Source organism: Marmota marmota, unplaced genomic scaffold (genome assembly GCF_001458135.2).
Source record: "Marmota marmota marmota unplaced genomic scaffold, marMar, whole genome shotgun sequence".
Classification (NCBI taxonomy): domain Eukaryota; kingdom Metazoa; phylum Chordata; class Mammalia; order Rodentia; family Sciuridae; genus Marmota; species Marmota marmota.
Genome location: NW_026000168.1, coordinates 18,079,064 through 18,105,631, shown reverse-complemented (window position 1 = coordinate 18,105,631; position 26,568 = coordinate 18,079,064). Strand labels below are relative to the sequence as shown.

At 47.6% G+C, this 26,568-nt stretch overlaps 4 protein-coding genes across 4 annotated transcripts in view; 1 reads left to right on the top strand and 3 right to left on the bottom strand.

Annotated features, from left to right (window-relative positions):
* Positions 1–1,235, top strand: part of Chst13 (carbohydrate sulfotransferase 13) — a 5,232-nt gene extending 3,997 nt beyond the window's left edge. The window contains 3 exon segments of the mRNA XM_048786969.1: positions 1–61; positions 63–343; positions 346–1,235. Of these exon segments, the coding sequence (XP_048642926.1) occupies positions 1–61; positions 63–343; positions 346–527 (524 nt within the window). The 3' untranslated portion in view covers positions 528–1,235.
* A 791-nt stretch (positions 1,236–2,026) lies between these two features.
* The window catches only part of CUNH3orf22 (chromosome unknown C3orf22 homolog), a 46,808-nt gene continuing 22,266 nt past the window's right edge, over positions 2,027–26,568 (bottom strand). Inside the window, exons 2-4 of the mRNA XM_048787166.1 lie at positions 4,187–4,312; positions 3,768–3,893; positions 2,027–2,993 (exon numbers count right to left, since the gene is read on the bottom strand). Coding sequence (XP_048643123.1) covers positions 2,795–2,993; positions 3,768–3,893; positions 4,187–4,275 — 414 coding nt within the window. The 5' untranslated portion in view covers positions 4,276–4,312 and the 3' untranslated portion in view covers positions 2,027–2,794. The remainder of the gene's footprint in view (positions 2,994–3,767; positions 3,894–4,186; positions 4,313–26,568) is intronic.
* LOC107150108 (vomeronasal type-1 receptor 94-like) lies at positions 7,690–11,761 on the bottom strand. Its single transcript, XM_015495062.2, has one exon. The coding sequence runs from the start codon at positions 10,395–10,397 to the stop codon at positions 9,474–9,476; it is 924 nt and encodes a 307-aa protein (XP_015350548.1). The 5' UTR covers positions 10,398–11,761; the 3' UTR covers positions 7,690–9,473.
* On the bottom strand, positions 20,187–24,258 carry LOC107150157 (vomeronasal type-1 receptor 90-like). The gene has a single exon (XM_048787165.1). It carries the CDS (start codon positions 24,202–24,204, stop codon positions 23,257–23,259), a length of 948 nt encoding a protein of 315 aa, XP_048643122.1. The 5' UTR covers positions 24,205–24,258; the 3' UTR covers positions 20,187–23,256.

Genomic DNA, 26,568 nt, shown 5'->3' with positions numbered 1-26,568 from the left:
TGCGCGCCTACCTGGCGGTGCTGTTCGTGCGCGAGCCCTTCGAGCGCCTGCGCCGCTACCGCACAGCTCGCGCGACCCTACAGCGCCACCTTCCAGCGCCGCTATGGCACTCGCATCGTGCGGCGCCTGCGTCCCGGCGCCCAGCCCGAGGCGCTGACTCGCGGCCATGATGTGCGCTTTGCCGAGTTCCTCGCCTACCTGCTGGACCCGCGCACGCGGCGCGACGAGCCCTTCAACGAGCATTGGGAGCGTGCCCACGCGCTCTGCCACCCGTGTCGCCTGCGCTATGACATCGTGGGCAAGTTCGAGACGCTGGCCGAGGACGCGGCTTTCGTGCTGGGCCTGGTGGCGCCCCGGACCTGCGCTTCCCTGCGCCTCCGCGACCCCGGGCGGTGCCCGCGCGCGATCTGGCTGCGCGCCTCTTCCAGGACATCAGCCCCTTCTACCAGCGGCGCCTGTTCGATCTGTACAAGATGGACTTCCTGCTCTTCAACTACTCGGCCCCCTCCTACCTGCGGCTGCGCTAGGGCCCCCGTGGTGGCCGCAGGAAGGGCAGGGACAGCACTGGAACGTGGCGGCTGCGTGGGGGTCTCTGATGGGCCGGAGAAAGACCCCTCCTTTGAGAACCATTGCGAACACACCGAGCCAGCCAGGTGGGTGCAGGTCCCCCGTGGCCAGATTGGGATACCACCTGGCTCAGGTGGCTGTGGACCTGTCACCCTGCCTCTGCCTGTTTCTTCTACCTGCTCCAGGTGACAGGTACCTTCCCAAGCCGCTTGGGTGGCCAAGAGTTTATAATCCATTTTTGAGTTTTTAGGCTGCAAGTGGCCAATTTGGGGGTCAAATCTGCCCCCATCCTGCTCATGGGGCCATAAAGCAGAATGCTACCGTGTGGCTCTTGTGGCCCCAACCAGTGCCCTTGCCCACCTCACCCACCCGGGCAAGGACAGACCTGGCCAAGGGGAGAAGATCTCCATTGGGCCAGTCTCACGTTAGGGCCACCCGTGGATCCGGAGTGAGCTGCCTTCCACTCCGCGGGTCACAGATGGGTCCCCTGTGGCTGGCCCCGCCCCAAGTTCCCCTTTGATCTCAGTCTTTGCAGATGCTAGGTCTTTCTGGGTGCCAGAGGAGCCCTGGGCGCACCTTGGTGGCAGATTACATAGGACATGGGTGGGGCTGGGGGGTGGAGGAGTTCTGTTTTTGAAATAAAAGTGTTTTGTTACTTTTTGATTGGATGGAGTTTTTCTGCCTCTCTGGTGCCTTTGCTGAGGGGACCTGGGGCTGCCAGATCTTGGGCCAATCCCTGGGTTTCCCTTGCTGGCCTAAGAAGTCATGATGGCCGTGAGGGTTTGGAGGACAGTGGTCGCAGAACCTGGCTTACATCTGCAGTGGTCCCCAGGTGTGCAGAGGGGGTGCCCTGGGGAAGCAGGAGTGCTAAGTGCAGGTCTGTCCAGTGACAACTTGGAGACAGTCTCATCTTTCTCTCTGACCAGGCCAAGGATTCAACACCAAACCAGCTCAGCCAAGCCCTGTCCTTAGCACGACTGTGTGTGTGTGCGCGTGTGTGTGATTGGGTACGTGTGTGTCGGGCCCTTGAGGACTGCAGGGAACTGGGTGGTTCTGGAAAATTCTTCCTGGTGTCCTCTTTGGCTGTCCTCGATCCTTGGTCCTTTCTGGGTGGAGCCAGGTCATCTGGCCACCGCCTTCTCCAAGGCAGGGTCCTCAGCATGGTCAGTGGATGACCCGAGAGAGTCATGTGCACAGAACTGGGTGACACAGGAGGTGCTAGGTGGCTCTTCATTTGACACCCCCTTTGCTGGTAACCATTAAGACAGTCTCCCTTTCCTCAAGTGACAGACAGCAGGAACTAAAGGTCATGTGACTTTTTTTTTTTTTTTTTAACTGGGGATTGAACTCAGGGTCACTTGACCACGGAGCCCTGTCCCCAGCCCTGTTTTGCATTTTATTGAGAGACAGGGTCTCATTGAGTTGCTTAGGGCCTCGCTTTGGCTGAGGCTGACTTTGAACTCACGATCCTCCTGCCTCAGCCTCCTGAGTCGCTGGGATGACAGGTGTGGGACACTGAGCCTCTGGGCCTCTTAATCTGTCTTGTAGATCATTCCAAATCAATATACAGACTTGGTTCTTCACTTTTAAAGTCTACACAGTATGTCGGAGTAGGTGTAGATATCAGTAGTGTCCTACTAGTAGGGTTTGGTTGGTTTGAGGTCTTTCACTATTTCTGACAGTACTGGAGGGACTAGCGTGTCCTATCATCTTGACTTCCATGTGGGTTTGGATCAAGTCCTTAGTGACATTTGCTTTATTTCTCTTTTTTCTTTTCTGGTTCTGGGGATTGAACCCAGGGGTGCTTCACCACTGAGCCCCATCCCCAGCCCTTTTTATATACAGGGTTTCACGAAGTTGCTTAGGGCCTCACTAAGTTGCAGAGGCTGGCCTCCAACTTTGGGTCCTCCTGCCTCAGCCTCCGGAGACATGTGCTTTCTTCCTGAGCCTCACACCAGTCCTGCAAGATGAGACACAATGACCCCACTTCTACACACGAGAAACGAGAGACTCCGAGACAGTGACCAGTCCACGCGGAAGTGGGATTTCAATGTACAAAGTTTATTACTATGTACACGTGTGGTAGGTGTGGTTCCCGGGGAGGCAGAGAGGTCCTGGACTCCCGAGGGCATCAGGGCGTTCCCCTCGAGACAGTCTCTGCGGCTGCTGCCCAGAGTGTGCCGAGGAGAAGGTGGCTGAGAGGAAGGTCACCACAGACCTGGGGGCATTAGGAGAAGCCCCTCGATGGCTGATTTGCTTCCCTGAGCCAGGGGTCTTTAGTGTCGCTGTGCAGAGGGAATGGCGGGTGTCCGGCTTGCTTGGGGAAGCGGAGGCTCAGCAACTTGAGTTCCCAAAGGTGGCACTGAGGTGGCGGTGGGGGCGGTGGGTAGATGCTGGGTGATGCGGTGTGCTGAGGAGCCCCGAGCCTAGGGAGCCAGCCACAGCCACATGTCACCCCGGGAACGCAGCCAGTGGGGATCCTCAAGTGCTACCCATGCACGAGGTGATGGGCAGGGACACCTCTCTTCACCAGACCCCTTCTAGGGCACCCTCTTTAGTAGCTACATGTGGGGACATGTTGGCTGGCACTTACCACCCAGGGGGACCCACCCGCTGCCTGTCTCTTAGGGATGGAAAGTGGCCTGTCCCTCTCTCTAGGAGGGACCTTACGTTATTCTCTCCTGGGGCGTCGACATGTGAAGTCCCCCGACCCCTCCTTCCCCAAGCTCCGTGACGCCCCCCCCTGGTATTCACTCCCTGCCCTTCTCTGAAGGCCGGCCTTCACGGCTCCCAGGGGGAGGCCCAGACAGGAGGCCAGAAATGGGGGGCAAGGTGGGGACCCTCTCCCACATGTAGCCACCAGGCACTAGATAAATCACATTTAACCTAAGGGGGGTTCCATTCAGGGTCTGTGACAGGACTTGGGGACCTGATGGTCCTGCGGCTCCATGAGAAGGGGACAGTGGGGCTTAGGGGCAGAGGCCGAGGTGCATGCTGTGTGGGAGAGGCCGGGGCACCGGGTGGGGCTGGGGCACCAGGAGGCTGGGGTGCAGACCTTTGTCCCAGACCCTCGGGTTCATGCCGCACTGTCCCCTGCAAGTGACCCCTGTTGCTTTTGGTGTGTGTCCAGGGTGGCTCTTTCCTGTCCTGCACCCTGGGTGGGCCTGTGGTCACTGGAGGGCTGCTGGGGTGGGACTCACCCTGGGACGGGGATGGACCTGGTGGCCACCAGCTTCTTCTGCAGGGGCAGCAAGTCCCTTGGGGGGGTGTTCCTGCTGTCCCAGACTTTCAGGGACTCGGTGGTGGGCTCTGTCAGCCACGAGAACCTGCAACACGCGTCCTCGTGTGGAGGTGGCCCCCCGAAGGTGCGCTCGCTCTTCTGGAACTTTCTACCTGCTGGGCACCCTTCTGCATGCTTGACCTGGGCACCTCTCTGGAGGCCCCTCAGCCTGGGCTGGGACAAGGCGGGGGGACAGTGGGCAACAAGGCAGCTCCAGGCTGTGTGCACAGCAGGGCTCCTAGGGCCTGGGCGCGGGGGACTCCGCCCCTCGAACGCCCTGGAATGTCCTGGTGGTGGGGCCGGGGGCAGAGGGGACCTAGGGGTCTGAGCTTCGGGTACCTGTATGGAAAGTTGTTGGTGAATCTGTCTTGGGCCTTGCTCTTGGGTTTCTTATGTTGGGGACACTTCTTGTGGGTTCTCGGTTCCATGGTGCAGGGTGTCAGGACGGGACCCTCTTAGCCATGGCTGGAAGGCAAGGGGTGTCCTCTAGGGAAGGGCAGGGATGGGACACAGAGCTGCAGAGGCCCCGCTTAACTCTCCCCCTCCGTGGAGGACATGCCAACGTCACCTCCAGATTTGGGGAGGGATAAGGAGGGTCCGAAAGACCTATGCCGGGGGACAGGAGGGCTTCAGGTGGGTGCTGCACTACGTGGCCTCAGAAAGTTTGGGTGGCCAGAACCCAGCAGTCCCTCAAAGCCATTCCATGGTGGCCATACTAGTTGCCTACGTCGGGGGGGGACAGGCCTAGCACCTTGACTCCTTCGGCTTCCCGGGGGCAGGAGTCCGGGGCAGCCCTCTGACCTCATGGGCATCCACTCTACCACTGGCCACTCGCTGCTCCCCAAACTGACTTGGGGCTGTCCTTCCCGGCCACATGGGCTGCCGGAGCTCACCAGGCAGCCCCGTCCCCAAATCTGAGCGCGACCACGGTGGGGCGAGGGTCAGAAAGTCCGGGAAGGACAACGGGAGGGTCGCTATGGTTTCCCCAAGGCTGGACCCCTGGCCACAGGCCTCCCTCGGGAGGCTCAGCCGGAAGGGAGGCCCAGCCCCAGGGGGGGACCTCAAGCAGACGCCGGGCCACTGCGCTCTGGTTAGGAGAGGCCACAGGGGCGGACGTTGACCATGGTCCTCACTGCCACCCCACGGAGGGAGCCTGCACTCCATGGCTCTGGCCAGGCAGGGCCCCTAGAAGCCTCTGAGGTCACAATCAGGGCAGCAGCTGAATCTGGGGTTTGCTGGCCCAGGGAGTGACCGTGGACAGCAGTGAGTGGGTTGAGACGTCACTGTGGCTGACCTGTCCTATCGGACCTTGTCCTGACCTGAGCTCCAGCCCCCAGGTACCACCAGGTTGGGGGTCTGGCCTGGGCCTTGGGCTCTGCACCCTGAATTCCTGTCTCCTGCTCCTCTGCTCCCTAGTGACCGTCATCTGCCAGGGGACACCGTTAGTACCACCTAAAGGGCTATGGGGGGCATCGGATGTGGTCACATATGTCACATGCCTCCAGCCAGGCTCACCAGGAGACTTTTAAAGGGGCATAAATCGAGATGTTCCAGGGGACCTCACCAGGGCTGTGCAAATCTTCAACTTAACTTTAGGTTTGCCCATTTCCCCTCTGGGCCGGAGGATCCTGCCAGCTTCCTAGACAGTGGCTTGAAATGCACAGCAGGAAAGGACATCTTTGGTGACACACGTACTGGCTGGGGTCACGGGGGCTCAGACACTCCCTCAGGCAGCCCACTTATTTCAGTGAATAGATTCTGGAAACTTCTTCTTCCACCATTTTCCAAACTGTCACTCCACGTCTTTCATTTTTAGTGGTTGAGTAGATTCTATGATATGGACACACCACCGTTTGCTTAATCATTCACTCATTGAAGGACATTTTTTGGTCCTTCCTACTTTGGGGCCCTTGAGAATAAAGTGGGTTGGGTTTGGTGGCTCAGGACTGTAATCCTAGCTACCTGGGAGGCTGAGGCAGGAGGATCGCACGTTTGAGGCCAGCCTCAGCAACTCAGCAGGACCCTGTCTCAAAATAAAAATTTAAAAAGGACTGGGGGTGAGGCTCAGTGGTAGAGTCCCCCTGGGTTCCATGCCCCCCAGTACAAAAGAAAAAATCAATAAAGAGATGTAAATGTTCATGCATACACACAGAGAAATGAACACAAACCTTCATTTCTCTGGGATAAGTGCCTATCCATTGAGTTTTCATTTCCACTATCAAAGGTAGGATTTTAGGGCTGCGGCTGGGGCTCAGTGGTAGAGTGCTTGCCTAGCATGCATGAGGCACTGGGTTCGATTCTCAGCACTACATGTAAATAAGTAAATAAAATGAAGGTCCATCAACAAATAATAAAAATATTAAAAAAATCATGGAGGATTTTCGGAGAATTCTGAAACTAGTATCACTCTAAAGCCCAAAGCAGCAAAGACCCATCAGGGAAAGGAAACTTTCAACCAATATCTTTCATGAACACAGATGTAAACATTCTTAAAAAAAATATTGGCCAACTGCATACGAAAACACATGAAAGAGAGAGCGCACCATGATCAAGTGGGGTTCATCCCAGGGATGTAAGGTTGGCTCAACATACAGAAATCAATCAATGTGACTCGCCACATCAAAAGACTTAAAGACAATCATCACATGATTATCTCAATAGATGCAGAAAAGGCATTTAACAAAGTAGAGCACCAATTCATGTCAGAACAACTAGGGATAGAAGGAACACCCCTCATAATGTAAAGACTGTGTATGAAAAACCCAAGCCATTTGTGAATGCAGACAACTGAAAGCATCTCTTCTAAAGACAGGAGCAAGGCACAGATGCCCACCTTCACCACTCCTATTTAACACGGTCCTTGAGACGCTAGCCAGAGCAATTAGGCAAGAAAAGGAAATTAAAGGGATACAATCAGGAAAAGAAGAGCTTAAATCATCTCTGTTTGCCAACACCACGATCTTGTCTTTAGAACACTCCAAAAAACCCCACCAGATTTCTAGAACTCATGAATGAATTCAGCAAAGTATCAGAATGAAAAATCAACAGCAGATTCATCATTGGAGTATAGGAATATGAGTGTTTTAAAAGTGGCCACACTCCCCCCCAGCGAGCTACAGTTTCAGTGCAATCCTTATCACAAGGCCGGTGATATTCTTCATGGAAGCAGGAAAAAGATCCTAAAAATTCATATAGAGATGCAAAAGACCTGGAGTAACCAAAGCCATCTTGAACAAAAGGAAGAAGTCAGAGGACATCACCGTACCTTGTTTCAAAACGTATCCTAAATCCACAGTAGTTCAGACAGCAGGATATTGTCATAGAAACAGACACGCAGACTAACGGAACAGGCCAGAAATGCACCCACACACCTACAGCCAAATGATTCTCAAGAAAATCTCCCAAACATACAGAGGATAAAATACTGCCTCTTTATTAAATGGTACCAGAAAGACTGGATTAACATGGTAGACTGAAAAGCGACCTGCTCTCTCTCAAGCCACTCTCTCTCTCTCATCGGAATCACACTAAGATGGGTCAAAGACCAACACGTAGGACCTGAAACTGTAGAAGGACATGGGTACATGTAGGTTTTCTGGTAGGACCTCCAAAGCTCAGAAAACAAAAGCAGAGCAAACACTAGATCTTCAGCTCCCTGCCCAGGGCATGTGTGATCTCCAAAGGGCTTAAGGGTCTCCTCACAATGACCCTGCTGGGTGCAGCACACAGGCCTCTCGGCAGGCAGCCCTTAGCAGGCAGCCCTCATCCCTGGCATCTCTGCCCTCCTGAGCCCCCTTGGCAGCCCTGCTCCCCTCTCACAGCTGCATCCACCTCTTCTGCTACTAGCGAGGACTCTGACATTGCGCACACTAAGCAGCATTGTACGAGCAGTTGCACCTGCAGTTTCTTCTCTGAGGAGTCTTCTTTGAAAAGTCGACACCTCTGAGCCTGCCAAGGATGGCTTCTTGCTGATTTCTGATAGACCCTCAAAGCATCTTTCTTATCGTCCTGGTGCAAAGTACTCGGCTTCTTTTAAAATAGTGACATCTCATTAGTGACCCTCTCCTCCTTGATAGGACCTTTATAAGAGCTTCTTTTCTGGCCAAACGGTGGAGGCTTCCATATCTTTCTGATCTGCTTTTTTTTTTTTTTTGGCTTCCAATCCTCATCAGGAATCTGGTGTAAAGAAGCCAGCAGTGCTCAGGCCACAGCCTGAATGCTGTGTTACCTAGAAATGTCCTCTGCCAGTTAATGACCCCATCACCTTTAAACTCAGCCTCCCACACAGTTTTGGGAGCATGAGCCAAATGTGGACAAGTTCTTTGCCAGAATTGCACGGGTGGCCTGTCCTGATCCCCAGGAGAACTCTCACTCCTGTCTGAGGCCTCATGAACACAGTCTTTACTGTCCGCACGCCCGTCAGTGCCAGTTTGGTTTTGAGCCCACACAATGATCACCCGTGAAGCTCTGCCTGTGGAATTCTAGAATTTCCCTAGCCTGGTCCGCCAAACTTCTTTCATAAACCAATTGCAAAGGCTTTCTGGTAGAGTCACAGAAAGGACCGCTTCTTGTGTACCACTACTGGGCAGGAATTTTTTGGTTAATTTTTCACATCTGTGAAAAACACCAGAGAGATCAACAACTTAAAAGGAGGAAAGTATTCTTTTATTTTGGTTCACAATTACAGAGGTTGCCATCTATGGCCACTTGGCACTGTTGCTTTGGTCTGTGGTAGCGTCGTCCATCATGGTGGGGAGCGTGGGGTGGGACAAGGTGGCTTTCCTCATGGTATTCACAAAGCAGACCGGAGACAGGCAGGGGCCAGGGTCCAATATTTGCTTCAAGCACAAGCCTTCAATGATCTATGTTCCTCCTAATAGGCCTCAAGGCCTAAAGGTCTCATCTCCTCCCCACAGTGGCACAGGCTGGACATGAGTCCTTCAACACCTGGGCACCGGGCATTCCAGACCCAAATAGCACACTGTGTTAAATCAGGCTGTGCCCCAGTTGAGATCCAACTCACCGTTTTCCCTTGAAGACCCATTCAGAAATGCAAACATTTGTGTGACAGGTGACAGTATGTGGTTCCATTACTCATGATGTCTATGCCATCTATATGTATTGAGGTAAATCAGCAAAATGCAAACAACGCATTCCATATCAGAACTTTACCAAAACACAATGTATATAGAAAGGGCATGGGGGTGCCTGCCTGTCATCCAGCATCTTGGGAGGCTGAGGCAGGAGGATTGCAAGTTCGAGGCCAGCCTTGGCAACTTACTGAAGCCCTAAGGAACTCACTGAGACCCTGTCTCTAAATAAAATATAGAATAGGACTACGGATGGGGCTCAGTGGTTGAGTGCCTCTGAGTTCAATCCCCAGTATCTCTCCCAAAAAAGAGCATGTATATATATGTGTGTGGGTATGTATTTATGTATGTGAGTGTGTGATCTGCTATTTACATATAGATATATACACATACACATCACGTATGTTCTTTATGGTGTGTATGTGTGTATGTACATACAATATGTGCATATACATATATGCTCTGATGAACTGTTCTGCAGCCAGTGGCATTAGCTGATCTTACCAGAATGTATTCCTGCCTGAATCATTGAGCATTTAAAGACCTCCCCACAGGGACTTGAAGAAATTAATTATGCGTTTTTCAGTGCCAATGAACACCAAAGGACTGACTGTGGCATAGGTATGAGCCACAAAGATCTGGATGCAATAAAGAATCTGGTCATTGTTCCATATAATTCTTGAGGAGGAGATGATGTAGTCCAATATGGACATGAGCATGAAGAGTCCCATAAGCAGCAGGATGGTCCTGGTGGCCCTCAGTTCTGGGGAGGCTCTCGGGGACAGGCTGGTGCTGTGGAGGCGCTGGCACTGCCTCTTATGCCTGCACAGGAGAGCCACCATGTACCCACTGGAGAGGGCCAGGAGCCCCATGAGGAAGACTTCCCGGAAAGTAGACAGGGTGGACACCATCTGCCGGATCCAGTAACTGATGGGCCACACGGAGCAGGAATGGGTGGCGTCCATCAGATCCCCTGAGGTCCAGTTGGGGGTGGCAACGATGGAGACTAAGAGGTGGCTGCTAACGGACATGTACAAGACACACAGGAAAAGGAGGGGTCTCAGGCTGTCGTGTGGGGACCTGGGTTTGAACTTGGCCAAGGGGGAGCCTCTGGGGCTGAGGGTGATGGCCTGCAGGACACTCAGCAGGCAGGAGGTGCAGATGGAGAAGCCCCTCATCAGCCTGTGCAGGGAGATGACGGCTTTACAGGTGACGCCATCCCAGAATCTCCGGAGAGATATAAAGACGCCTGTAGCTATGAAGCCCGTGACGGTCAGCAACAGCAGGTGGGTCAGGGCCAGGAGAGCAATGGGCAGGTCCGTGGGCTTGGGCCTGTGCCCCAGAAGGAACCAGAAAACATGGAAGACAAGGAGGGCAGTGTTGGCCAAGATCCCAATGCCAATTTCAGACAGAAAGGCATCCCTGAGGGCAGGAATTCTGTAGAGGCCGCCTTTGCTCATTGTATGGGGGGTGGGGGAAAGTATGCTGTCAGGGTCTGTGGAGAAATGGAAGGGTGATTCCTCATGAAAAGGACAGTGGCCTTCATCAGTGGGAATAAGACTGCTCACCTCAAGGAAAGGTGGATTTTTATCTGCACAACTGTGTAGTTTATGCTTTACAAGTTCTGGTGGATTTGAATGAGGAGGATTGCAGACCAGTGGGAAGGAGGCCCCCTGAGCAGAGTCTACATAGATCAGACTTGCATAGGTTAGGGTACGTCAGTGCTGTCTTGATTCCAGTGGATTGTTTTGGGGGAGGGTGCCAGGGATTGAACCCAGGGGTGCTTAACCCCTGAGCCCCATCCCCAGCCCTTTTAATATTTATTTAGAGACAGGGTCTCACTGAGTTGCTTAGGATCTCCCTAAGTTGTTGAGGCTGGCCTCCAACTTGGGATCCTCTTGCCTCAGCCTCCCGAGCTGCTGGAATGACACTACTGCGCCTGATAATGCATTTCTTTGTAATAATCACTCAGCTGTCTCCCATCTTAATACAGAGAGAATAAAATATTACTAAAAGGGAGTACTTTGGCAATCTCTGTACAGAGAACTCTGGTGGGAGTTCAGCTGTTTCTTTTGAATGCTCCAAGATAGCTACACATACTTAATTATCATGCCAGGATGATTATCCTAGAGAGTGGAGTCTACCAAATATAAGCAGAAAGTTCAATTTTTCTCCCTATTTCAGCACGTGGAATAGGGATGGGAAAAAGAAACATACTTTATATAGATTCAGGGTCGTTCCATTTTAACATCTTAATAAAAGGACAAGTGTCCGAACAGTCCCTGAAGGATGGGTATCCATGGGACTCTAAATTGTCACCTCCCCTTCCAGGAAGCAATGGTATTTCCCCACACTTAAAAAGTAACACATAAAAACTATGCTAGAAAACTTGGCGAAGATGTCCTTACAGAATACATCCTGGACGGAGCTGTTCTGTGAGTTAATCCCCAACACCCAGGGCACAGATCAGGAAAAGGGTCACAATGTAGTGCAGTGACAGTCACCATGTGTCTTTCCTGTAGTTTCAGGAGAGATCTTTCTGGTCGTCCAGGGGTCTCCATTTTGTTGGTCTTTTTTTTTTTTTTTTTTTGGTGTGTGTGTGTGTGTGCGCACACGTTCTGGGGTTGGAACCCAGGTAGCACTGAGCCACATCCCCAGCCCATGTCACCCTTTTAGATCACTCAAAACTGTATCACTGAAACATACAAACAAAGCAGGCACGGTGACACACGCCTGTCATCCCAGAGGCTCAGGAGGCTGAAGCAGGAGGATGGCAAGTTGGAGGCCAGCCTCAGCCACTTAGCAAGGCTCCAAGCAACTCAACAAGGCCCTGTCTCTAAAGAAAATACCAAAACAGGCTGGGATGTGGCTCAGTGGTTAAGTCCCCCTGGGTTGAAGTCCTGGTACTAATGTGTGTGTGTGTGTGTGTGCATAGATACACATACATATGGTTTAGATTTTCTTAAATATTATACTCTATGTTTTATAAAGGATGGAATACAGCTATGGAATACATCTATGTCTGTGATATGTTATTTTTATGAAAGGAATTTCGGTGGCTAAGAGCACTTCAGAGAAAGAAGCCAAGAGCCACATTCTGGGTGTGACCTCTCCCAGCCCCGCCTCCTGACACACCTGCCCACCCAGCCTGACCTGGAGACCAGGAGACAGGACAGAGGCTCTCTCCCCTCAGCAGGATGAGCTGGGGACGCTCCTCAAGTAAGATCTGTCTTAGTAGAGCCAACGCTGACCCGGTGCCTGGGTGGCCAATGGTCACATGCTAAAATATCTGCATTTACACACAAGGGCAAGCCAGCTACTCTCAAGAGACCTGAAATTCTGTCTGTAAGGACATGGAGCCCAGGGAAAGTGACACGGATTTCTGAATCAGCTCAGATTGAGAGAGGCCACGTTGGGGAAGAGGAGTGACACATTAGGTGGGCAGATCAGGAAAAACCAAACATATGTGGAGAAATCCATGTCAAAGAGGGGGCCGGATGGGGCTCAGTGGCAGAGAGCTCACCTTGCAAACGGGAGGCCCTGGGTTCCATGCTCAGCACCACATAAACTAAAGGCCTCTGTCCATCCACAACTATTAAAAATATTTAAAAAAATATCAAAGAGAAATCTGAGCATTCACTTGCTAAATCTGAAGGCAAAGTCCGGGGCATTGGGACATCTTTAATTACCTGCATCAAGGACGCAGTTGCTCTAGATGTTGCACAGGTGTGCAGTTCCCCGAATCACGGCCATCCTCTGATGCATGATGTAATCAAAGGGCCCTGTTCAGATCAGGGACCATGATGCAGTTGGTGAGGAGAGAAATGGAGAGAGGTTTGGAAGGAGGACACCCCTCAGCAGACCCCACTGCAGGTTCGGGTGCTTCTGACCTTAGGGAGGGGCTATTAATATCAATAAAATATACTTCAGGGAAATAAATAGTATTTCACTTGGTCATTATTAGCTAACTCACCGTCACCATCATCCTCAGTCTTGTCACCTGCTGGATACTAAGCCAAAAATGGACAACAGTTAGTGGAATGGATGTGACAGAACTTTCCTGTACATACGTGAATACACCACGGTGCATCTGAAATCCCAGTGGCTCAGGAGGCTGAGGCAGGAGGATTGTGAGTTCAAAGCCAGCCTCTGCAAAAGCGAGGCCCTGAGCAACTTGGTGAGACCCTGTCTCTAAATAAAATACAAAATAGGGCTGGGGACGGGGCTCAGGGGTTGTGTGCCCCTGACTTTGATCCCTGGTAACTGCCCCTGTTCCCCCCAAAATCTCACCACTGTGTACGTCCACAGGACTAGGGTTCTAATTAGAATAAGAGATATGCCATGCTTGGATGAAGATATCACAATAGACTCTGCTGTTCTGTGTAACTAAAAAGAACCAATAAAAAACATACGTGAGGGAGCAGTTACCATAAGCCTAGAATCCTATTGGTGAATACAATGGGGAAAGGTTTGCAAAATAAAATGGACAGAAGGGATGTGAGAGGCCAGATGGGTCCTGCTTGGTTCACGAGTGCGTGGCTCCCTCTCGTCCAGGGAGGAGGTCCCCGGAACAGGGTAGAGGAGCAGGAGGCGTTGGGACTGTGGGTTCCGAGCTCTACCTTATGGTGCAAGTCGAGGAGGAAAACTAGGAAAAGCACTGGGGAGAAATGGTGGGTTCATCAGGGAGGGCAGGGCCATCGCCAGGAAGATTTCAGGGATGTGTGCAGAGCTGTTCTGGAATAAGGGAACCCCAGGAACAGGGGGAGCAAAACCCTGGAGAGGGCCTGGGTCCACGGATGGTGGCTATTCCTGATGAACTGGGGTAGGGGTAAAAATAGGGGTATCTGCTTTTCAGGGACGTAAGGCTGCCAGGTTGCCCTCTGCCTTTCGTGAGAATTTTTTTTGTGTGTGTGTGTTCGTACCAGGGATTGAACCCAGGGACGCTTAACCCCTGAGTCCCGTCCCCAGCCCTTTTTGTATTTTATTTAGAGACAGGGTCTTGCTGAGTTGCTTAGAGCCTCCCTAAGTTGATGAGGCTGGCCTCCAACTTGCCATCCTCCTGCCTCAGTCTCTTGAGCTGCTGAGATAACCGGCCTGCACCACCACACCCAGCTGAGATGGGGTTTTGAACAAACAGCACTATTTCCTTCTAAAGAATCTGAGATCATGTTTTGCAATTTTTTGAGCTATAGAAGTCACATAACCATTCTGTTCTGCTTCTGAAGACGAGAGAAGAAAAGCTGAGCATGTTTTTAAGATCTGAAACCAAGACTTGTCACTTACCTGATGACCTGCCTAAATAAGGTTTATGTTTAAAATCCTTAGGTAACATAAATCCTTGGTAACATAGGAGTACAAGTCAAGCAAAGTCTTTTAATTCAGAAAATAATGAGAAATTATTCCTTAGGGTTAAAAAGCAACAAATTATTTCTGAGTTATCAAATTTAAATATACCATCCAGGCAAGGTGGTGGTGCACCCCTGTGATTCCAGTGGCTCGGGAGGCTGAAGCAGGAGGATCACGAGTTCCAAGCCAGCCTCAGTAACAGCGAGGCCCTGAGCAACTCAGGGAGACCCTGTCTCTAAATAAAATACAAAAAAGGACAGGGGATGGGGCTCAGGGGACGAGGGCCCTTGGGTTCAATCCCTGGTACCTCCCACCTCCAAATTAAATATACTGAGAACAAACATCCTATTTGTATTCTAAAGAAAACAGTCCTCTGACTGTGGATGCCTGTTACTGCAGGGTGGCTATCCTGGGGCCACCAAAGTCTGGTGGACCCAATTTGTCCCCTCCCAGTCACTTCATAGAAGCCCCCTCCCGACTCCTTGTGCATTCACAGGGCACAACAGCACTTACCCAGACAGACACAGAGGGGACCGGGTGACCTGAGAAGAACTTACTCAGCTTTAAGTAAAGGACGTGTTTAGTTCATCTCCCTGTGGGCCTGCAATTTCAGGGCCCGCAGAAAGGTGACAAGAGGCCACTGAGGAGAAGTGAAGACAGAGTCCCTGGTGGCACATTCCAACTTGTCTCTCAGCTTCACTTCATGCTCTGCTGGGTGACAGTCACCTGGGGAGATCAGTGACCAAAACTTTTCTCTGCCTTCCCTGGAGATATCTTCTATCTGGAGGAGCCATGACACTGACCAGCCAGGTCCCACTGACCCAGTACCCATGTCCCTGATTTGGTCTTAGGATGAAATGGTGTGTGATGTCCCTACTGTGGAGGGGGACATTCCTGGCACCTCCCAGTGGCTCTGAGGTCCTCTCCCTGCAGTGCGTGGGGGCACCCTCCTCCCAGGTCTCCCCTTGAGGTAGTGTGAGTTTTGTGTCCAGGATTTGCAAACTCCCAGCTGAGGTTTTCAAGATATGAGGGAAATTGAAAAGTTAATTTAAAAATCAACAGTTATAACCAGTGACATGGCTCACAGGACTAGTACAAAGCAATCCTAGAATCTGTATGGAAAAATAAAGACCCCCCAATAGCCCAAGCAGTTCTCAGCAGAAAGAGCAATGCAGACAGCCTCAAAACATGGGTCTTCAAACTGCACCACAGAGTAACCAAAACAGCATGTGACTGGCCCAGGAGCCCACAGGGACCAAAGTCCTAGAGTAGAAAACTCAGGGACAAATACAGTCCTCAGTGATGGACAACGAACGGTTCCCAAACCACAGCTTGGAGAGAAAAAGACAGAAAATTAGAATTCACACGTAGAAGAAGGGAACTGGAACTGGTCCCCATGAGCCACCTTGCATAAAAGTCAACTCCAAGTGGATCAAAGACCCAGGAATCAGACCAGGACACTTTGAAAGCATAAGACCAATATTCCATCATGTCGGTACAGGCAATGACTTCCCCAGGAAGACTTCTAACATTCAGGAAAAAAAAAATACCACGTCTTCATATACGGGATGGTTCTCATTAAAAAAGAAGAAAATCTTTGCAAGTTATTCTTCCAACAGAAGGTCAAAATCCAGAATCCAAGGGTCCAGAAAAAAATCCAACCAGGCAATGGGCAAATGGAGTAATTGGACATTTCTCAAAAAGAAGAAATTCAAATGGTCAGCAATACATGAAAAGATATTCAAAAGTTTAGCAATCAGGAAAATGCAAGTCAAAACTACAATGAGATTTCATCTCATTCCTCTTAGGAGGGATCAAGAATATAAGTGATAACAAACACCTGGCGAGGGTGCAGGGGGAATGAATTACCCACAGCTGATGGGATTTGAAATCCGTACGACCATTATGGAAATCACCACGGAGGTTCCTCAGAAGCCTAGCAAAGGAGTGGCCATGTGACCGGCTCTACAACCCTTGGTATTTTTCCAAAAGAATTAAAGTCAACCTGCAGAATGGGAGTGGAGAGATCCCATTTCTGAATGGTAAAGTGATTTTCTCATGCTGAATTCCAAGATGAAAGAGGACAAAACTAGGTATGTGAACAAGATGTAGAGTGTCTACGTAAGTTGCAAGAGGTTTGTGGACGGTAAATCTCAAAAGGTTCGTGTATGTGATTAAGCTGCCTATAATCAGCACAAAGTTACTCAAGGTTTTTTTTTATAAAGTAAGATTAACCTTTAATATGCTAATTCTCTATGTTTAGAAACAAGGGCTCTTTAAAATATTGATCTGCTTTTATCTGTCAAGAAAATTTCTTGTGTCAGTAAGGTTTTATTACTTAGGGAAACTACATCTGAAAGGCATTAGGTTCTGTGCTGCTTTTAAAGTCTTTTCTTATTTTTATTTTTTTAAGTTAACTTTTTAGTTGTTGATGGACCTATTTATTTATTTATATGTGGTGCTAAGAATTGAACCCAGTGCCTCACACATTCGAGGCAAGTGCTCTATTACTGAGCCCCAGCCCTAAAGTCTTTTTAATAATCACTTCATAGGTGGTTAAATAAACAACTCTTATGTATACATCTGAGAATTGTGTCAGCCTTGTCTAAGTTTTGTTTGTTTGTTTGATACTGGGGATTGAATCCAGGGGCACTTGACCACTGAGCCCCATCCCCAGCCCTATTTTTGTATTTTATGTAGAGACAGGGTCTCACTGAGTTGCTAAGCACCTCACTTTTGCAGAGGCTGGATTTGAACTTGTGATCCTCCTGCCTCAGCCTCCCTAGCTGCTGGGATTATAGGTGTGGGCCACCGTGCCAGGCTCTAAGTTTTAATAGAAAACTTTAAATTTAGTTTCTTAAAAAATATTTTTTTTCGGGGCCGGGGTTGTAGCTCAGTGGTAGAGCACTTGCCTTGCATGATGCGTGATGCTCTGGGTTCGATCTTCAGCACCACATAAAAATAAACAAATAAATAAAGATATTGTGTCTGTCTGCAACTGAAAAAAAGTATATAAAAACATTTTTTCATCTTTTTATATTCAACATACATTAGTTGTGAAACCCTTCTCCTGTAAAGATGGACATGTGTCCTTTACATCTTTTTACTTGACTTCCGGTGGGAGGCTGAGGCAGGAGGATTCCAAGTTCAAACACAGCCTCTGCAAAGGTGAGGTGGTAAGCAACTCAGTGAGACCCTGTCTCTAAATAAAACACAAAAATAGGGCTGGGGATGGGGCTCAGTGATTGAGTGCCCTGGGTTCAATCCCAAGCACCAAACAAACAAACAAACAAAACTTAGACAAGGCTTCCGTGTTTTAGGAGTCTATTCATTTACACTTTAAGAATTTTTCTGTTTGTATCATTTTCACAGAGTTAGCTCTGAGGGTTACATTATAAAATACGTGACTTGTCACAGTCTCCCAGTACCCATATTTTACTAACGTGAATGAAGCGAAGAAACCTAAACATCTGTCTATGTCTTCTTACACTTACTTTTAAATATCATTGTTAATGGCGGTTTTTAAAATCCTAAAATGTTTTACAAAAACCGCATGAAGATAGTCTGTTTTATCTAACTAAATAAAAATATCAGTCTTCTATTGTTCCTTTTTATTTTTGGATATTCCAACGTTCCTTCTTTTATCATAGGAATAAATGAATGAATGAAAGAAAGAAAGAATGAATGAATAAATAAAAAAGACTTGTTAACAACTAAAAAATTAAAAAAAAAAGAGTTCTTGGACTGGGGCTTGGGCTCAGGGGTAGAGCACTTGCCTGGCACATGTGAGGCCCTGGGTTTGATCCTCAGCACCACACAAAGATAAGTAAAGCAAAATAAAGGTATATAAAAAAGGAGTTATTTTCTTTCAGAAGTTGAAAACTGTTGTGCACGTTTCCTTCCACCTCCATGATTTCTGAGGAGAAATTCACTGTATTTTCAAGGGTGTTCATTTCTCTTTGTCTGATTTCAAGATTTTTAAAAAAATTTTCTCTGCTTTTGTTATCAGAAGTTCAGTTATGATGTCCTTGGCTGTGGATTTCATTGATGGGTCTTATTTGGGATCCATTCATCTTTTGCCTAATTTGCAAAGCTTTTAGTCATAATTTTCTAGAATATTCTTGTAGCCATTCTCCGTGTATCCTCTCCTTCTGGGAAACTCTATATGGCTGTCTCATGTTTTATTATTTATTTTAAAAAATATTTTAAAAAATAAATTTCTTTACACCCACATGCACACACACATGCTCACACAAAAGAGAGAGAATTTAAACTTAGTTAATCAACTTAATTAATAAGGGCATCTGTGTAACTGTGACCCGAATCATTACTGGCTTCTCTGTATATTAGATGTACTCATGGTGCTCAAGTGTACAAGACTTTTAAAATGTGGAGCTTAGAACATTTGTACCAAGTTGGATTTCTCCAAAATGAAATTGTCTGTAGCAGTCGTCACCTTCAGATTTATACAGAGACAATCAATTTGGTTGGTTATTATGTCATTTAATACTTTGTAACTGGATAAAGGTAATCTAAGTTATAAAAAAATAAATATATATATATGTATATATGTATATATATATGTTATATGTTATATGTATGATTTCACGTTACATAAGTTTTATACATATGAAAATATACATATAAAATTTTGTGTTAACTCTTTATACTAGAATGAGGATTTAAATGCATTTTTGGAGGTAACAAGGAGAGTCTGATTTGTGTATGTTGAGAGCCATCTTAGTCTTTCTGATTGATTCCTGTTTCAGATATAAGATTGTATTATGTTCACTGATATTGAGATAGATTCAGGAAATGATAGAATTTTATAAAATGATATTTAAGTAAAAGGCAAATATCAACTTCAGAATCTGTCAAGAGCCACAGCTAACCTGAGGTCAGTCTCTGCCTCTCACCCTACTCCATGTTAGGATGGCTCCGACACAGGCCAGAAAGAAGCACACTTAAAATGTTCAAAAGAGATTTTTTTTTGTTGTAAAGTTGACTGTGATCTCAAAATAAACAGGGATTCAATACATCTCAGTAAAGTTTGGGATAAAAAATGTGCTTTTGGTTCAAGTTCTTATACAAACTGAATTCGTTTTAGCTCATGTTTACTTCATTTTGTATTTTCCCTGAACAATTTTGTAACTGTCACCTGTTGGTGTTTGGAAGAAGCACTGGTACTAATAAACCAACCTGAGTTAGGTTGAGACAATAAGCCATCACTACAGAACCGACAGACAGAATATAAAGCTGACTTCCAGCACGAACAGTGACCCCACTTAAACGGAAGGGGTCACTATAACATTATAGACATGGAGGATAACACCAGTGCTCCTACTTCAAGACTGGTGGATCTCCCCAGCTAGATGTTTGAAACCAAAACATGGAGACCAAAGTTAAGGACAGAAAAGCAATATGTTGTTCCTTGCCCTCTCAGGTGGAGCAAGATTCAGGGAACAACAGGATCCTTTAAGTTCCCTACCACTCCAGTGAGTCACCTGACTGCCCAATCACAGGGACTAAAAGGACCCTAGAAAACAGGAAGCCAACCAGTGCACATGCTGCAAAAAGAAATGTCACTGGAGAAGGAAGCAGCCCTGTTCCTGCTACCATAGGAAACCACCTGTGGTCAGCAAGACCCTGACCCGTCTTGGCAGGTGGCACAACTGGTCAAGGAAAAGCTCAAAGAGCCAGGAGGCTTCTCACAGACTCCCGACATTGATCCCTGATAAACCCCTGCTGGCTCTAACCATAGAGAGGGAAAAGGTCCATTTTGGTATCAGTTGATTTTTCTTTTCTCATTTAAGTTGTGACTCTCCTCCTTCTTGTTATCATGGATTTCTTGGTCTTAGCCACCTGGCAGGAGAGTATGACCAAAACGCAGCCGTACGTGGGCATTTAACAGATGAGACAATCATCCTTTTATTGTTTCTTGAGATGTACATTTGGGTCAGTCCTTTCCAAAGTAAGTGAAACTGGGAGGGTACACAGGATGGGTTTTTACATAGAAATGCCTAATAAATAACACAGAAAGCTCTGTCCAAGTCACAAGTGTCTTCTGAGTCAACTTGAGACCTACAGGTGTGCCTCATCTCCTGCAAAGGTGCACTTGATCTATTTTTTGGTTTGTTGGCTGGTTTGACCACGATGAGCTGCTACCCGACACCTGCTCTGGAGTTCACAATTCACATCCAGACTGGTACTGGGTTTTAGTTACACCTGCAAAGGAGACAAGCTTCACTGGAGATGGAAAGGCCCTCACCAGGTGCTCCTGATCACCATGAAGGCTATACAAACTGCTCAGAAGGAAAGAACCCTTAACCACGGGCCATTTCCACATCAAAACGTTAATATGTCTCGGGTGTCTGGCACTGAGAATGGGTGCAAGAGCCAAAGTGAAAAGAAGACCAATAGATCTAAAAAGAAAAAAATGTAGGGCTTGTTTGAAATATAAAGTCGGGGGCCCATCTTCAGAACACAAGATTCAGCCTTCATTGGGGTGTAAGATCCAGTCATGGGCAGTTTAACAATAGCTTTTGCATTTGCCCTCCCCAGTGTCAAAATCAGCCAGTTGCACGGATGGTAAGCCTGAGCTCCTCCTATCAGAGTGGGGGCAGTGCTGTGTTGGGGTGAACAGAGGTGGGCTCTCTGCACAAGAGTGCACGAGGCTGGCATGCAAGTTTCCTGCCAGGTGTGTTCTGTGGCACATCCTTCTGCAGATGCCAAGTTCACCTTGCCCGGCTACTTCCAAACACATGCTTGATTCCTTGGGGCAGCCCAGGATTTCCAACACTATGTGGAAGATATTTGTGGCTGTTTTTTTCTTTAATGATCTTAACTTGTCCCTAGGGTAAATACTGTCCAGGTCACACAAGATCCAAATGCAGACACACTTTCTTTCTTCATAGATAGTGACATTTTTGTCCACATCCTGACGGTGTCACAGTCTGTTGAACTGAAGTTAGAATAAACTGCTCAAAAGACAGACAGCACATTCCACCATCCTTGCTAATCCAAAGTCCATGTATGAAGACCCGAATTGGTGTCAACATACTTTATATACAACCAGAGATATGAGAAATTGTGCTGTATATGTGTAATAAGAATTGTAAAGCATTCTGCTGTCATTTATTTTAAAAAATCAATAAGAAAAGACAGACAACATTGTAGCCTCAGCACTAATCTGAATCTTTGAGCTGGACACAGCACGGCAGAACTGTGGTTCCAGCTACTCAGGAGGCTGAGGCAGGAGGATCACTTGAGCTCAGGAGTTCAAGACCAGCCTCTATAACACAGCAAGATTCCATCTCAAAAAAAACCCCCCCAATTTGTGAATATCATCTACTATATAGAATTTGTAGCTAATATTGAGGAAGACAAAAAGAAATCCACCCAATACCTTCTTCCTTTGGTTAAAGTAAACTTTTCAGGAGTCAGGAGAAATAGCAGTCTCCTCGTGACTTTGGGACCCGTGTCCTTGGGAGTCCCCACAGCAGCCCCAGAAGTGCAGCTAGAATCTCCACATGTTATTTCAGAAGGAAGGTGATGGCTTGGGTCTCCTCCAGGGGTTGACCAATTACACCACTGAACAGCTTTCACGTTGACTTTTGGGGGTTCAATCCAACAGCCTGATTTCTTTGGTTAATGCTGTGTCACCATAGGTCACATATGGCCACCTGGCATCCAGCTGAATTTCTAAGCTAGACAGATGCAGGACGGGGGTTGGCATTCCAGTCCCCAGCTATCTGTAGCAATTGCTGTGATAACCTGTGTGCCACCTTAACATGACGTCACTGTTCTGTCAGAAATACCATTGGCTAAGTGCTGATGCCCAGGACCTGCGGCCTGACTGTCAATCAAATCCTGATTTTCTTCACCTATTTCCTCTACAATTCACTGACTTCATTTATCTGGGTCTTCGTTTCCTTCATGTAAAGAGGGGACAGTAATACTAATACCTTCAGAGCCTCACTATGGCTACTAAGAGTTAATATACACACGTAATGTGTGTGCACACAGAAGTTAGCTGTTACTCTATTTTTTTCCCGTGGCTTGCTTCATACATTTGCAGATCATCCTCGTGCAGGCACCAGGCTAATCTCTGAAGTCTTCCAATGAGGCTGAAAGAGGCCACTAGTTTGAGGTTGCAAGGCCCACAGAATGAGAACTGGGATGTAAATGAGATCTGTGTTTTCAAGGCACCTGAACTCTCTCCTGTACTTTGACTCCTGATTACCTACACTCACTATGGGCTTGTTGTTCAGAGGCAAATAAAATTATATTGAAAAAATTAATATATGAAAATGTGAATGAAAAGAAATACGTGGAGGAAAAAGGGGCAGTTGTTATTTGAAAAACTTGTGAAGTTAACATTGAGGGAATTGATGATCTTAGTTGGTATTTGTTGTTCTAATGAAAGAAAGACTCAAAACACTAATTATATTCAGGCACACAGAGTTGTACTTATGCATATATCTTTCTCTTGCTATGATGAAGCAAAGTAGTTCTTCCAACATGAATTTTTCCAGCCAAGAGTGAGCACACTTTGTATATTATAGACAGTGAATGATATCTGCTTTGGTGATGCATAGTAAGGCCATGCATACTAAATCGGGGATTTAGTCTTTTTTAAAACTTTCATACCAGGGATTGAACCCAGGGCCACTTTACCACGGGGAGCCCCATCCCCAGCCTTTTTTATATTTTATTTAGAGACAGGGTCTCACTGAGTTGCTTTGGGCCTTGCTAAGTTGCTGAGGCTGGCCTCCAACTTGCAATCCTCCTGCCTCAGCCCCCCAAACTGCTGGGATGACAGGCGTGCACCACTGCACCTGGAATGATTTAGCATCTTTCAAAAGAACAAGTGTTTATGTTCCAGCTCCTTCCTCACCACTTGTTATTAATGTGTTAAACATAAACACATTTGTGGAAATTCAGAAGTAAAGTGGGAGGTGAGAAAAGGAGGGGTTATCTGGCACCGTGTAAACATTTCCTCTCCTTCCCCAGTGTGGATTGGAAGAAACTGATGATTCGTTTTTCAGCACAGATCAGCAACAAGGCACTGAGGGTAGCATAGCCGTTGCCCACCAGCATCTGGACCCCCAGGCGAGTGGGGTCCTCGCTGTGCATCTGTCCCGAAGAGGAGGAGAACACACAGTCCACAAAGTACATGAGCACAAAGAGTCCCATGAGCAGCAGGATGGTCCTGGTGGCCCTCAGTTCTGGGGAGGCTCTCGGGGACAGGCTGGTGCTGTGGAGGTGCTGGCACTGCCTCTTATGCCTGCACAGGAGGGCCACCATGTACCCACTGGAGGCGGCCATGAGTCCGAGAAGGAAGATGTCCCGGAGGATTCCTGTCACGGAAAAGAAGGTCCTGAAGTGGTGACCCGTGGGGGCGACAGTGCAGGACTCAGAGACAAACCGGAAAGCTGCTGTGTCATTGGAGGGGCCTCCCATGGAGACCAAGACGCGGACATTGAAGAACACGTTGAACACCCAGAGAGTGAGCAAGGTCCACGCACTGCACTGTGGGGACGTGTGCTTGGACTTGGTCAGAAAGGACCTTCTGGGGCTGAGGGTGGTGGCCTGCAGGACACTCAGCAGGCAGGTGGTGGTGACCGACAGGCTCCTCATCAGCCTGTACAGGTAGATGACGGCTTTACATGTGAAGTCGTTCCAAAAGTCCTGAACCCCCAAAATGCCTAGGTCCAGGTGGGCCCTGATTATGAGCATCAGCAGGTGAATCAGGGCCAGGTGAGCGATGGCCACGTCCGTGGGCCTGGTCCTTTGCTGGAGAAGGAATGTGAGGACGTGGAAGAGGAGCAGGAAGATGTTGGCTGTGATCCCGATGACAATTTGGAGACAAAAGGCATTTCTTACAGCAAGAAAAATGTAAAGTGTGCTGCTTTGGGTCATCTTTTTTTTTTTCCTGGGAGAAGAAGCAGATGGTCAACGCCTTAGAATAAAAGGAAGGTCAACTCCTCCTCACCACCACTTCAAAACATGGGGGTCCCCTTGACACCCCCTCCCCAGTCCTCTTAGCGCTCAGGCACAGCATCTCCTGTGGGTCTCTGTGCTTTCATGGCCAGGGCCACCATGGATCTGCCTGGGCACGTGCAGCCACCTGACCAAAAGCTGAGTACGTGGCCTTTGAAGGGGACTCCAGTGCGACAGATTGCAGGGACGTCCACAGAGAACTCTCAAGGAAAGGGTGTCAAGGGGGACAGCCTCGTATACAGCTCTGTCCCTCCAGTGTCTGGGTTGTTGGTCACCAGCTTACAGACCAGATATCAAAATGTTGGCTCTGCAATCAGACTTCTTGCATTTATTGATTAATATATATGTTTTGGTACCAGAGATTGAACCCAAGGTTGCTTAACCACTTATATTATTTTATATATATTTAATTATACCAGAAAACCACACCTAAGTGAGCAGAACCATCAGTAATTAGCAGGATCATATTCTAAAATTTCTTTTCTGTCCATTCTATGGCACATGGAAAAAGGGGGAAAATAATCACAATTTAAATACTTTCTTTTTGTACCGGGGATTGCACCCAAGGGTGCTTATCCACTGAGCCACATTCCAGTCTTTTTTACTTTGTTATTTGGAGTTAGGGTCTCACTAAGTTGCTTAGGGCTTGCTGAGGCCGGCCTCGAATCAGTAATCCTCCTGCTTCGGCCTCCCAAAATTACAGGTTTGTGCCACTACCTCCTGCACAATATCAGTACGTTTGGGGGTGATAATTTTCAGTGTTTTAATTAGGAGGCGGGAACCCAACCTCATGCTAAGAGAGGAGTTTCCATAGAGAGCAAGCTTTCATATCTTTTCTTAGTTAGGAATGATATTTCTCCAGAGAAGGGAGAGGAAAAATTATACCAGACAATTTGGTAATGACATCCCTATGAAATACTTTCCTATAGAGGAAAGGTATTTACTTCGTTTCATTTTTAATGTTTACACTGAGATTCGTAACATCTTGCCACATTTTATCATCTGAAAAAGAAGAGGGCAAGAGTATAAGTTATTTTCACAGCTACCTAGAAAATTATACTTGGATAAAAAGTCAGTTTAAGGGTGAGCAAAAATGTCAAAGAGTCCAGACAATTTAAGTCTTTCAAGACTAGTTAAATAATTGCTTTTAAATCTTTGAGGAAGTGCCATTGTCTAAAATTAAAATTTAAGTAGTCATATTAAGAAAATTACAGCTCTTCCAAATGATTAAATTATTTAAAAAAGTATATATATATATTTCTCCATTCACATCTTCAGCAAAATACATTTGCTCCCTTGGTGTGCTCAAGAAAACAAAATAAAAATGCTAATATAGTGGTCTAGGAGTCTCCATATTTTAAAAGTCACAGATGGTTATTAGTAGGCACAGCGCTACATGGTTTCGCTGACTTCTGTGTAGCTAATTATAGAAATGCCTGTTTCTGGATGTGTATTTGAAGAAAGTTATAAGATATACCCTGACATTTTGATCCCCAAAGTCCCTTAAAACAACATAAACTGGATATATAACATTTGAAGATGCCTTTTAAAAATCACAGAAATTGAAATAATTAGGATTCCCTTCTATCATGTTATGAAATATAAATTTTCTTTAAATTAAATTTCCTTAAATTTTATTTTAAGAAAATAAAACGTACAGCATCAGAAAATCAGAATAGTGAATCGGAGTCCTCTGTGGATGTAGGGCTCAGGACTGGTTTTCAGCATGGCCCAGGGGACACAGCCCTGCTGGCACTGTCATGGGAGGGAGGGACGGATTCAGGAGGGAAGGGAACTGTGTTTTCAGAGGAGCTTTATCTGAAAGCCAGTGGAAAACTTTTTTCTATAGGAGAAACTTCCTAGTTTGAGCTGGAAACCTTATCTCCTGTCCCCTCAATGCTGTTGAAAGGAAGTGGCAGAGTCGGATGCTGTCACGGGTCCCCTGTCACAGGCATTAGCTCCCTGCAGCCCCAGGACACAGCAGGCAGAGAAGCAGCTGGCTGTGTGCACACTGTGCAGGTCACACACGTGTGTATCAGCAAGAGCCACAGGGCCCTCCATGGTTCACAGGTAGATGTTTTATAAAGAATGCAGTGTTGCTATTTCTGTGCTAATTCATCAGTTTTATTAGAAAACATCCTGAACATGTGGACATTTCATAAAAGCAAGTTGAAAGGAATCCTCTGAGCCTGTCCCCTTCCGGCTGTGCCTCACCCCACTCACATCTGCCAGGACCACTCAGTCTAGCAAATCAGGGCGCAGACACAGGGTCTGTCCCTCATC